Source organism: Perissodus microlepis, chromosome 1 (genome assembly GCF_051167445.1).
Source record: "Perissodus microlepis isolate ML-2025 ecotype Zambia chromosome 1, ASM5116744v1, whole genome shotgun sequence".
Taxonomy (NCBI): Eukaryota; Metazoa; Chordata; class Actinopteri; order Cichliformes; family Cichlidae; genus Perissodus; species Perissodus microlepis.
Window position 1 is genome coordinate 18,047,045 of NC_140461.1, and position 12,636 is coordinate 18,059,680.

The 12,636-nt window shown below is 40.4% G+C and overlaps 1 protein-coding gene across 1 annotated transcript; it reads right to left on the reverse strand.

Moving 5' to 3' along the window:
- Positions 1 to 1,179: 1,179 nt before the first annotated feature.
- On the reverse strand, positions 1,180 to 10,062 carry ogfod1 (2-oxoglutarate and iron-dependent oxygenase domain containing 1). Its single transcript, XM_084932954.1, has 13 exons — positions 9,813 to 10,062; positions 8,630 to 8,775; positions 8,489 to 8,535; positions 6,221 to 6,321; positions 6,028 to 6,144; positions 5,830 to 5,921; positions 5,615 to 5,743; positions 5,003 to 5,116; positions 4,599 to 4,678; positions 4,288 to 4,529; positions 4,077 to 4,205; positions 3,941 to 3,999; positions 1,180 to 3,856 (listed from the first exon to the last, which is right to left on the reverse strand). The coding sequence occupies exons 1-13, from the start codon at positions 9,985 to 9,987 to the stop codon at positions 3,695 to 3,697; spliced, it is 1,593 nt and encodes a 530-aa protein (XP_084789080.1). The 5' UTR covers positions 9,988 to 10,062; the 3' UTR covers positions 1,180 to 3,694.
- Between the last annotated feature and the right edge of the window lie 2,574 nt (positions 10,063 to 12,636).

Sequence of the window (12,636 nt, forward strand, 5' to 3'; positions counted from 1 at the left end):
CTTTTAAGTTTTATTTTTGTTTAAATATATTTGTTTTTTGGGGACTTTTAGCCTAACACAACTAAATCTGAATGTATATAGTCCTGTGCAAAAGTCTTGAGCCAACAGCTCATTATATGTTGTATAGTAAGAAAAATATTATTTTAAGATAAATATAACAACAAAATAATCAAAACATGAAGACAAAAATGTAACCAAGTTACAGCAAGTCTAAAAAAGTGAGTTTTTAACTGCTTTTTAATGAACACCACAGAGTCTGGAGGATCTCAGGCTCAGTGGGAGAGTCTGAGCACCACTGCTGCAAAAACTCTGTCTCCTTTAGTACTCACCCTGATCACATGATGTCTAGAACTTGCTGAAGATGTATGGATGTTTGGAAGTTTACTGATCTAGACTAATGTTTGTCCATGAAACACTCAACACATAACTAAATTGGTAACAGTGTGACGTGTCGGTACTTCAAACACTTTTGCAGTGGTGAACAAAGAAGCTTTGTTAAGCCAACAGAACAAGGAATTCCTATCATTCAGATGCAATGATATAAATGCAAGATATTAATTTCCAACTTAGAGCATGACACTACTGAAGACTGAACCAGAGATTTAATGTGAACATCTAAAGTGAAAGCTGCATCAAAAGTTACCCCAAGGTTCCTAATAAAAGATTTAATAAATGTGGCATAGTTTCCAATATTTTAGACACAAATCTGCCAGGGGCACAAACAAGGATTCATGTTTTTCTTCAATAAGTTGGATAAAATTGTCAGTCATCAAGCTTCTAAAAGAGTCTACGCACCTATGCAATCTCTGTAACTTAGAAACACATTGGGGCTTAAGAGGTATATAACAGAATGTCATCTGCATAAAAGTGATAAGGAAGGTCCTTAAAAGCATTCAAAATGTGCTGAAGAGAGAGCAGGTATAACAAAAACAATCAAGGCCCGCAAACTGAGCCTTGTGGCACACATTATGGCAAGCAAAGGGGTAGAAGGCCTTCAAGACCTCAAGGAGTCATACTCTCTTGTATTTTTTAGTGGTCTTGAGGAACAGTTTTTTGGGCTTTTTGAAGGTCTTTTTTTGTTTATTTTTTGTTTTGTTACGCTGCTTAACACTGACCTATGAATCATTCAAATATAAAAAAGGCATCTAACTCAAGGGATGAAACAGTTTTAGCAAAGAACCCATTTGAAATGATATTTATTGGTAGTTTGTTACCAGCAGCCTGTCACAAACATATTTCTTTCCATTTCTTGATTCTTTAAAAATATCAAAGATAGCACAGTTTGACAGTCATAAAATCATATTTTTGCACCACCAGGGACAGATAAAAACTTGGTGTATGTCAATATGATGTGTAGTGTGTGCTTAAAACAAAATCTGGAGAAACTGAGCAAGTGGAGGATAAATACTGAAAATCAGCAACAACAGGTCTTCAGGAGATCAATCCAAATTTCAGTTGTTTTTATACAAATGGTCATCATTATGTATGGAGGAGGTCAGGAATGCGTTAGAACAATGGTTGGTAGAGGCTCTGTCATGGTTTGGGACTGTATTTTAGCCAGTGGTGTTGGAGATCTTGTTAAAATTGGTGGAATTATAAATGCAGAAAAGTACCAGCACATTTTGATCCACCATGCAACATCATCTCGAAAGCATCTGATTGGCAGCGTCTTCATTTTTCTGCATGATCCCGAACACACTGCTGATGCAGTAAAAGCATACTTGTATAGTAAACACACAGTGGAACACTATCAGTAATGGACTGGCTTCCACAGAGCCCAGACCTCAACCTTGAAGCAGTGAATTGAAGCAGTGTAGGATCAAACAAAATGGCTTTGAAAGTCCATCAAGAAGCCTGGAGAACTATTCCTGAAGGCTAGTTAAAGAAATGATAACCAGAATCAGAATTCTTTAATAATCCCTAAGGAAATTATGTGGGTTACAGTTGCTCCAAGACAATAACAGTAACAGACTAAATTAATTAAATAATACAATATATTACAAAGTTTACAAATTTAAGATATAGCACAAGTATATACAAATTGCTCAATTATAAATATCAAGAATATTACAGAGGTGAAATATATATGATTGACATTTAACTCTAACCTGTGAAACTTTGTCATTTGTTATTTTACTGTAGAGCATGTGCAAAAGGGTGTAACTATTGCAGTGTGTACTGTGTATTAGATGGAGGAGTTGTACAGGAATGATTTTCTGTGTTGTAAATAAATGGTGGCTTTTTGGGCATCATTAGGGTAAAAAAAAACAATACTCTAAAATAACCCTTTTAGCAAGTTCTAAGGAACCAGAGTGGTAATCCTCTCCCAGGCACAGGCAGGCCACAGATAATAAGATCAGATAAGACCAGATAATCGACACAGTTGATCTAAAAACGTTGTGAAAAGTTTATTTTTAGTCATGTTTTTAAAATGTTTTACTCAAGCAATGCACAACGCTGGGCAACGACCTTTCATAAATGTTTTATCTCATTTTTTTGCGTGTGTCAGAAGTCTATATAAACCCTACCATATTAAAAAGGTAACACACAAAAGTGAACAGCCCCCACAGATTCTCTGTCAGGAAATTTACAATTTGGATTCTTGTACATTTACTCTAACCAGTCAGGTGAAGGTAACACTCCTAAATGTTGGATGTCCACTACTTAAAAGGAAGAATAAGATGAATCAGCTCCCGTATAACAGTATAACAGCATGGATACATAAACAGTATAAAAGATTGATAAAGGCACTCTTTCGCAGTCGCCGTCTTGCTATTTTTGAACCATTTTTGAAACAAGCACATGGTGGATTTAACTGTCAAAATGAGGGTTACTGCACAATCACAACTTGTGATTAAGAAGTTGGTATGCTTGTTAATACCCTGCCAGCTAGCAGGGTATGCTTGCTGGATTATGCTCCTTTATAACTCTAATGATGACCATAATTCACAAGATGAACTTTCTGTATGACCTGAAAATAGCAACTGAGCCCATAAAAGCGTTTACTGAGGTCACAGAGGTTGGGGGGACGAGGGTCTTTTTCTCATAAATGTGAATACAACCTGAAGTCTTCTTGGAAGCAGAGGAGTCGCCCCCTGCTGACCATTAGAAAGAATGCAGGTTTAAGACACAAGTTGGCATTATTTTCAGACGCAGTAGCGCCATCATAACTACGACTTTTCTATTTTTAAAAAAAAAGGTTTTTGTCAAGTTTTGTTAGGCCTGAATGCAGCCCAGGTGCATACGCTATGCTGGGGACTGGCTCTGAATATAGCAAGGAGAGCCATTTTCATCCTTTTCCAGATTTCTACAACTTTAACAAATAATATAAGTAACTTTTTTAAGGTGACCCCTATACCATAAGACTATTACAGAGGCCTGGGTTAAAATGTACACCAAGGTTGTTTTGTGCGTGTCTTTTTCCCAGCTTTTCTGTCCTCTCTCTACTGTCCTATTGCAATAATGACTAAAAAGCCTAAAAATACACGTTTAAAAAAATGTTTTTTTCCCCCTTCTTGGAATAACTAAAACACTGAAGTGTCAGTAACATCACACAAGTCAACGTAGCTTTGATTGGCATTACACAGCATGTTGCCCATCATTGGTGGTTAGATCCAACCAAGACTCCATCCCTATATATTTCCAAGTGAGAGGAGTGAGTGGAGTAAATGCTCTTATGTATTTATATACATATTCATTCATAGTAGACAAAAGAAAAGTCATAAAACTCTCTGCAGGTGGAGCTGCCATCAGGCTCGGAGGTGCTTTTGTGGTTGACGTGTTTGACAAACTTGAGAGTCTCTTTGTCTCTGTAGACGAGTGCGAGGGAATTGTCCTCTGGGTAGACAGTCAGAAGCTGTGAAGAAAGAACGCGATGATGATGACTGTCGAAGCAACATCCGCACATGTGCGATTGCACGTCACATTAATCAGCACTCACCTCCTCATCCTCTTCATTAGCGACATAACATGTGAAGCCGCCAAACTCTGACTGCCAGCCTATGAGAGAGAATTAAAAGTTCAGTACAGTCACACTGGTGTCCGACAGTTCGTTCTTCTGCTGGGTGTGAACTCACCGGCACAGCCGAAAGGCAAAACGAGGTCCAGCGCATATTCTGCCCGCGCTGTCTCTCCATCGTGCAACAGGGTGTAGCCGCCTTGAGACCATCGACGTACTTCCCCACAGCACAAAGGAGTGCTCGGCTCTGAAAATACACAGAGGTCAAAACGCACGAACAGCAGCGGCGGCGGCGGCGGCTGAATGAAAGCACTCACAGCGATGCACACCTTTCTCTCTGCTCGCATCTGCTGAGGATGGTTCATTTGACGACCCCGTGGCTTCTCCATCATCTTGCTGCTTTTTATCCTTCTCTTCATCGCCATTCTCTTCGTCGTCAGCTGGGCAGAGATAGTGCAAGCGAAGGCCAGTGAAGTTGGAGAGGAGCAGGAAGAACGCTTCTGAATGAAGCAGCTCCCAGCATGCACTCACACACTGAGGCAGCGAGTCCGGAGCAGCTGCTTCATAGCACCTGAAAGCACACAGGTTATTAGCCAATCTTAAATATAGAGTGCTACTTTAAAGAGTCAAACATACTCACCTCTTATTGGGTGGACCTCTCTTCTTCCACTCAATCTGAGAGAGCCGAAGTGCTTCACTCACCTCTTTGAACTTCTCCTCCTGAAGACAAACGCATAATCACTCAGCGGAAACAAATGAACACAGGAAAGACACGACACCAGTGCCAGCTCTGCTCTGATGCCTTTTTGAAAAGCAGTGCACACTGGATACTTGGAAATTACCTCATTACTCAGTGTTGTGTAGCTAAAGCTGAGGTACTTTCTGTGTGGAAAAAAAAAAATCATGCGTGCTTCATCTGCAAATCATCTGTGAATAAGAATTTCCAGCTTTGGGAATTGCATTTCTATGGTGCAATGTCCGGAAACCGTTCTGAATAAAAAAGCTGCAGTACTGCGTCGGTGGAAAAGAGTTTTTAGAAGTTACCTTGAGAAATCCTTTGAGCTGAATTTCAGAGCTGTCTTCAAAGTCCTCCTGAATCTGCTCTTGATAAGAAATGTCCAAATAGATGGGATTGATCCACTCCAGCAGCACCGTTTCCTGCCACGAACACAAACAGCAAATACATGAGCTGGCAAGGAGGCTGTCCAAGAGAGGAACAATCTGACATTATAAGAAATCAACTGATGCTCACAACGGATTAAAAAAAAAGCTTACACTGGAGCCTGGAGATAGCTAGATTTGCATACAGAGCTCTCATAACACTATAATGTACACTCACAAGCCACTAGGTACACCAGCTCAACTGCTCGTCAATGCAAGTCAATGGAGGCATGTAAACATGGCAAAGACAACCTGCTGAATTTCAAACTAAGAATCCGAATAGTCGAAAAGTGGTGATTCAAGGGACTTTGAACGTGGCATGATTGTTGGCACCAGATGGGTTGCTCTTAGTCTTTATGCTGAGCTAAGCTAACAGATGCCTCCAGCTGTAAATTGATTGAGAATCATGCAAATTATATGTTATATTTATCAAACAAAACGTATAAAATTCTTCTCCCGAAATTTTTTGAGATATTCCCACAAGATTGCACCCACATCTCTCGGTAAGTGTGGATTCCTCTGGACGGGAGCCACTGTGTGGCGAGGAGGACGTTCCAGAGAAGGTCCGTGAAACCAGCCGCTCAGAGACAGCCGACACTTGTCCTGCGACAAAACTTCAGACACCTGAAGAAAAAAGAAACCCCAAACAGTGTAAATTCCAAACGCAGCCTTTTCAAAGAAATAGTAAAAACAAGAATATTTATTCTTACTTGGTGAAAGGAAACTGGAGAAACTTCAAAGAGCACGAGTGAGTTCCAGGAGGGTACGAGTGACTTCACTATGCTCTGTGGCTGCAAATAACCTGGCGACAAAAATGAAATACACACTTCTGTTGTGTAAGAGAATACACACACACACACACACACACACACACACACCCCCACACACACACACAGTGGGACACTCACTGTCTGTTGTGTAAAGATCGAGGGTTCCCCCGTCGCTGCTCTGCCACGGGGGCACAAGATACAAAATGAACGCAACGCACCTCCCCTCCAACTCATCATCGTGGCACAAAAGAACATCTGGAAAGAAGACAGGCAGACAATAACTAAAACAGAAACTCACAATGTACCAGTTTTCCTACTGAGCTAATCTCACCTGTATATTCATATTTGGCACAAGAAATATCCACAGTGGGCTCCAGCTCAACCCCCAGAACCTCCCCGAGCCAGGACCGGAAACGCCCAAACAGTGCTGCCCTACAGACAGTGGCACAGAAACGGGCACACTGTGAAAACCTGGCTGTGACCTTTAAACGCCGTTTAAAATTTGTAACTCTCACCACACGGACAGATTGTTTAGCTACCTGAAAGCCCTCTGTGACATTTTGTTAAGACATAAATAATAGATGACCACAGAGGGAGGCCGTTACTGTGTAATTACTGTATTTATTCCCCAGTGCTGCACTTCTTCAGCAGGTAAAGCGCCATATACTCACAAATACGTATCCAGCACATGTAAGTGATTCACTGTAGACAGCTTGTCATAATTATAAGAAGAAAGCAGCACGTTATTTCTCAAAGAAGAAAGGTTTACACTTGATTGTGCTATTTTGGTAATATATGGAGCCTCTGATTTGACACACAGCTGATTTATACGCTGAGATCCTGATTTTTCTTGGACTTGTCTCACACACCGAACCTCTTGGCAGTCATTTCCAACATCTACTCTGCTCCGATGACTTACAGCCTTGTGTTCACCGCCAGCCTCAGCTCTGTAGTAGAAACTAAAGAATAAACCACCTTCCTGCTTTAACAAACAGTCCAAATATTCGCAAGACGTTTCAGTCATCATCACTAAATGTAATATACCAATTAGGAGGGCATCTGTAATCTCTGGCTCCACCTGCTGGACCTGATAAATAAACTTCAGAATGTTTCTCATCCTTCCATCAACATCAAGAGTCCAACAATATCAATATGGAGCTGGATACAAATACAAAAGTACCTCTTTTAGTGTCTCGGTAAATCTGCGAGCCAACAGGACCCTGAAGGTGGCTCACTTAATGAAGTCCTCATTAATTTTCTTGCTTTGAAGCGTCAAAACACCAGCTGTGAAAAGGATCTGTGACTTAAATCTACCTGATGAATATTGTCCACATCTGCTTTGTGCCACCAAACACAACTCTGACCTATCAGAGGCCTTTATTCCACAAGACCTCTGACACGAGGTGAAGCCTCCATCGATCAGGATGCTCTGTGCGTACGGATACATTTTTATAGCGAGCAGTATTAAGGTTGAGGGTAGGGCTGGGCCATATTATACCGTTCACGGTAATACCGGTATAATGTTGGGCAACGACAAGACAATGAAATATCGCGATAGAATATGGGTAAAACGCGCATGCGCAGTGCCTTTGTTTTCATACGCACATGGCGAAAAAGGCACAGCGGCGACGGAGAATGAGAAGGGCGAAAGCGGATCGTTGAATGAAACGGATGAACCAGAATTGGTTTGTAAAAATGCTGCAACGACAGTGGTGTGGAACTGGTTTTAGCTAGTGTCAATTATATCGTCAGTTATATCGTTATCGCAAATTTTCAAATCTATATCATGATAAATATTTTTGGTCATATCGCCCTGCTGTAGTTGAGGGGTCAGAAAGCACTCGAGTCAATAAGCCTTGGGTACCCAAGTCCAGTTCACCCGTTTTCCTTTAGCCACTTTTTTTTTTTTTTTTTTTTTTTTTTTTTTTAGGCACCAAAACATTTTTTGCGCCACGTTGTGATTTGATATCGCTTGTGTTTCACCTTTAAGCACGCCCTTTTCCTTTTCTTTTCATCCACTTCCTTGCCTTCATCCTCTTCTTTTTTCGTCTTCATCTTCTTTGCCTTCTTCTCTGTTTTTGTCCTCTTCATTGTCATTCTTTGCTTTTGCCATCCTCCTTTTTGGATTTTTTTTTAATCTTCATCTGCCTCCATCTCACTTTAACACTCTCTTCTGTCACACCAACCTTCTGCATGTCTTCCTTTGCTACAGTCGTGAACTTCCTCTGTGTTCTACCTCCTTTCCTTTTGCCTGGCAGTTCTTTATTCAACATCCTTCGTCCAGTGCGTCCACTACCCCTCCTCTTTGCACATGTCCAAAACCATCTCAGCCTTGCCTCTGTAACTTGGTTTCCAATCCTGTTATACTCAGGACCCATCTGGGTCACTCCCAGTGAAAATCTTAACATCTTAAACTCTGCCCCCTCCAACTCAGAGCTGGAAGTTCAGTTGTAGCTTTTAAATAATATGAGAACAAGAAGACGAGTATAATAAAATGTGAAAAAAATCAAGGCTTCTGATTTTCATAAATGAAAGCTTTCTGCCCATTTGACAGCTCACACACACATATAACACAAATGAATTCAAACTATTTTGTTACCTCAGCCCTGCGATATGTGGCTCTGTTCTTTTCTTCAGGTCATCTGACTGTGTGGGGACAACAAAAACAAATAATAAAAAACACAAATGATAAGACACTGGAATAAATCAGTGTGAGGATGAATGAAAAAAAAGAACAAACCTGTTTAAATTTATACAGGTCATTTGATTTTTCATGGAAGTTTAGCTCCAGCAGCTCTTTCTTGAGGTTTTCTGCGAAGGCTTGGCTGCTGATGAAGTTTCTGAAGATGCAGTGAGGGAACGGTTGGCAGTCCAACTCCAGATCGCCTGCACAACACACACACAAAGGAAACTGTGTAAACAGCAAAGTTAAGAAAAGGGCAAAACAAACATGTGGCAATATTTGCTTTAGAAGAGAGACAGAAACTTAAAATACTACACTGACCACGGCCACTGTGAGAGGGGTGCTGCAGAATAGTCAAAGTGATCGCTGCTTTAATTTCCCGGTCAACTATACATAAATTGCACGTGGACACGGTTTTTTAAAGCTGGTGAACTAGACCAGAAATCATTGATAACAAAAGAACAATAAATCTACTTTCTCCGGTACTTTATACCCTCTCAGTTGCAATGCAATTTAACGCTCAACTACAAATCAATGGCTTTTTGATGGTGACCGGCGCGGAATGATGGTCAACTATAAATAGACGTTTTCTCTACGTTGTTTTTGTCACCTGGTCGACTACAAACAGATCAAATATCAATGACAAAAAAACAACGGTAAATCAACATTATTACAACGTCCCTATAGTAAGAGCGTCGGTTTACCACAGTATTTCAATGTTGTTATAACAGTGGCATTTCAACCCTGACCATAACGACGGATCGGATGAAAAATCAACATCAATTCAATGTCGTCTTGCTATCTGGGGGGTCTTTACAATCTGTGAGGGCAAAGTTTCAGAACAATGATTAAAGTTTAATTTGGGGGGATGTTTTGTGCCTATATTAGTTATTATAGCAAATGTTAGACAGGAAAGCAGGAAGAGAGAGTGGGGCGTACTGTTGTATTACAAGATACTGATTTGACAACTATGGGGAGAGGGCATGCAAGTCCCCGCTCCAGTAAAAAATGTTACAGTAGGAACTGTTTCTGTTATGTATTGCAGTGTCCACTATCACGTAGCTCTCTGTATAAACGTCAGAGAGGGTTTACTCCAAATTTGCTGCTCCTGATTGAAGCAGATCTCCCAACAAATTCCCGTAAAACACCAATAACAGCCGCGTCAAAGCTGCAGGTTTCTGAAGACTGATTAACGGCTGCAGATAAATATCTGAAGCTGAACTTTGGTCCTGTCACTGACCGTGGCTGTAGGTAGTCTTGCGGCTCCATGCCTCCGTGACGGCTCTCTTCACCTGGTCGTCTTCTACGGCTGCGCAGAGCTCCACCGGCTCCTCGCGGCTCTCCTTCTTGCTCTTCTTCTTCTTCTTCTTCTTGTCTGTGCTGCTGCACTCGTCCTGTGGTCGTTTGGTGGCCATTACAGAAACCTGACACGAACTTTCAAAACACGCGTGGTCATGGCCTCGCACGATGCGTCGCGGATAAATGACGTTATTAACGCTTGTAGTTTGGCCCTGAGTGCAGACTGTCAGGCAGAACTGAAACATGACTATAATATTCACACCAAAATAGAACTTTTAGGATCTGATTTCAGGGATTTACTTTATTATATTTTTACCTCTTTAGCTTTCGGAGGATTAGGTAATAACTCTCTTACAGCAGCCTGGCAAGAAAGCATATTAAAGATATAGCTCTTCAGTCAGTGGAGGGGATCACGTACAGATGACTTGTCTCTGTTAAAGACCAAAATAAATAAAATAAAAAATATACATATTGGTCTTTTTTTCTCTATTAGTCTATGGAGACCAATGAAAACTAAACATTTCAAAGAAATACTCAATTAAATTCAAAATAAGAAGTCAGAACTAAACAAAAAATAGATAAAATATGTCTGTTCTCAGTCAAGCACTTGAAAGTAAGGCAGCTGAACTTCTATTTGGTTCATGAAGACGTTTTAATTCACTAAAAAAAATGTTCCCTTGGTCCTGAGAGTGGTTGGCACACCAATCCAAAATGTGAACATTTGCACTCTTGGAAGTGTGTCATGTTCACATTTTGGACCAAGATGACAGATGATCTGAAAGAAGAATAAAGGAGGCTCTCCATGTCCGTGGTCAATAACCATCATTGAATAAAATCGGTGGCCTAGGACACCACTGATCCCTTCACAGGCGATTCAGACCTCACTCACACCTTGACCCATGTGAGCTTAATGGCTCACATGAAGACAGGGTGGGGCCTCACAAAGAATTAAGAGTTGCTGATGGTAATAACCCATGTCTGGATTCATACCTAGGCTCATGTATTGCTGAACAACTTGTATAAAGACATGGTCAGCCATTTTCAGAACCACCTCCAAGAGGAAACCTGATGAGGTGAAGCAAGTACACAAATCAAAATAAGTCCGGTTCCTGTTATTTCAAGCGCTTAAGACTATTTAAAAGCAGATCTGGTGCAGACTACATAATTTGGTGCTGACCATAACCTCAAACACATGCCACAAGTTTAAAAACCCTAGAAAAAGAAACTGGGTTGTGGGATAAACCTTTATTGACTATGACAAGGATATTCTGTTCAATTAAAACCTGTGGGTAGCTGAGATCTGGGCTAATTAGAATAGAACTCTAACTTAATTTTCAAAATATAAACTTGACCAATACTTTCCAGTATTTTTCAAATATAACCCAATGAAGTCTCAAATCAAAAAGTCAGTTTTTCCATGATAAAAATATTATTGAATTAATCGACTACTGTGGGTGGTTCCTGGCTCTTACCATTTATTTAAGCTATGGTGAGGAATTTCCTTAAGTATAAGATGTTTTTTAAGCTTTTTTTAGTGGTTAAGATTTTTTTCATGCTGTCTAATTCTAGTCGAAAATCCACAGTATTCCCAAAATACATTGTAATGATTTTCCTTTTTTGGTGTTTTTTTAAAGTGCATGTGTTATGAAGCATGTCTCTATAACCTGCACATCCTCTCCTGTCTTTTTATGGCATCCATTTATATTATTATGATTACTCATGTCTGCAGCCACATGAACATCAGAAAGCTGAGCTGTGGGCAAATAATTAGAAATTATCTGAATAAAGGAACAAACACACTGTTTCTGTCAAGTACAGCCTCACAATTTGCATGATAACACAACCTGAAAAATGTGTATCCTGATCACTTTGGTATCAAATAAATACACTATTTATATACTCAATTATCACAGTACAACGCAAAGTTAGTTCAACTTTAGGGAATATCAGTTTTTTCAGATAGGAAGGAGAAACTATGGTACGGGCTGTTATCAGAACTAGACCTCTGTGAGGATGGTATGAGGGCCTGATGTCCTTTAGTGGGACTGGCTTGATAAATGTAGACCAAAGAACTCCAGAACTGCAGGTCTGCCACTGGGACTCTGATCTCTTCACAGATGAGAGCACATGTGACAGGCATGAGTCTGGAGATCCACTCTCTCTTCATGCAAACATAGTTGATGGGAGGATGAGCATTTAAGGAGCCAAAGCTTCCCACCTTCAATCTTTGAAGCACTACGACAGCTTGTTAGTGGGAGACGTTACTCATCATCTCACTGCTGGTGGAAGAAACAAGACAGATGTAGATTTCTATACATTGATTTGCATTAATCCATATTAGAATTCAGGCACTGGAAGGCATTTCATCACGCGGCAGAATCATGATCCTGAAAATAGAGCGGGAAAAGAAAAAAAAAAAAAAAGAACAAAACAAAGAGCTGAAGGGGAAGAGGTGGAGAAACATCCTCGACTGGCTGAGTCAGTCACCTGATCTGAATCTAAATGAGTGCCCAGAGCTGGATGTGGCTGTGGGGAAGCCTGGGAGAACATCACTGACTGCACAGCATTTTCCCCATACATTAATCACAATGATGCACACACTTCTGTCTGACATCCTCAGATTAGATCCCAGACTTTAATGGCACCTGCTGTCACTTTACCAGTTTTTGTTTTGTTTTTTTTTTTAAATTCAGCCTACATCACAAAAATCACTAACTTCTCCAAAACTTCTTTGGATTTGTATTTCTGAACAGCAACAGATGTAA

What these genes read in the sequence shown, in the direction of transcription:
- ogfod1 (XM_084932954.1), bottom strand. Translation starts at nt 9,987, where the DNA reads ATGGCCACCAAACGACCACAGGACGAGTGCAGCAGCACAGACAAGAAG. An exon ending in AGCTCAAAGGATTTCTCAAG is followed by an intron (nt 4,679 to 5,002) that starts GTAACTTCTAAA and finishes GTTTGTCTTCAG; the next exon opens with GAGGAGAAGTTCAAAGAGGT. An exon ending in AGATGCGAGCAGAGAGAAAG is followed by an intron (nt 4,206 to 4,287) that starts GTGTGCATCGCT and finishes GTGTATTTTCAG; the next exon opens with AGCCGAGCACTCCTTTGTGC.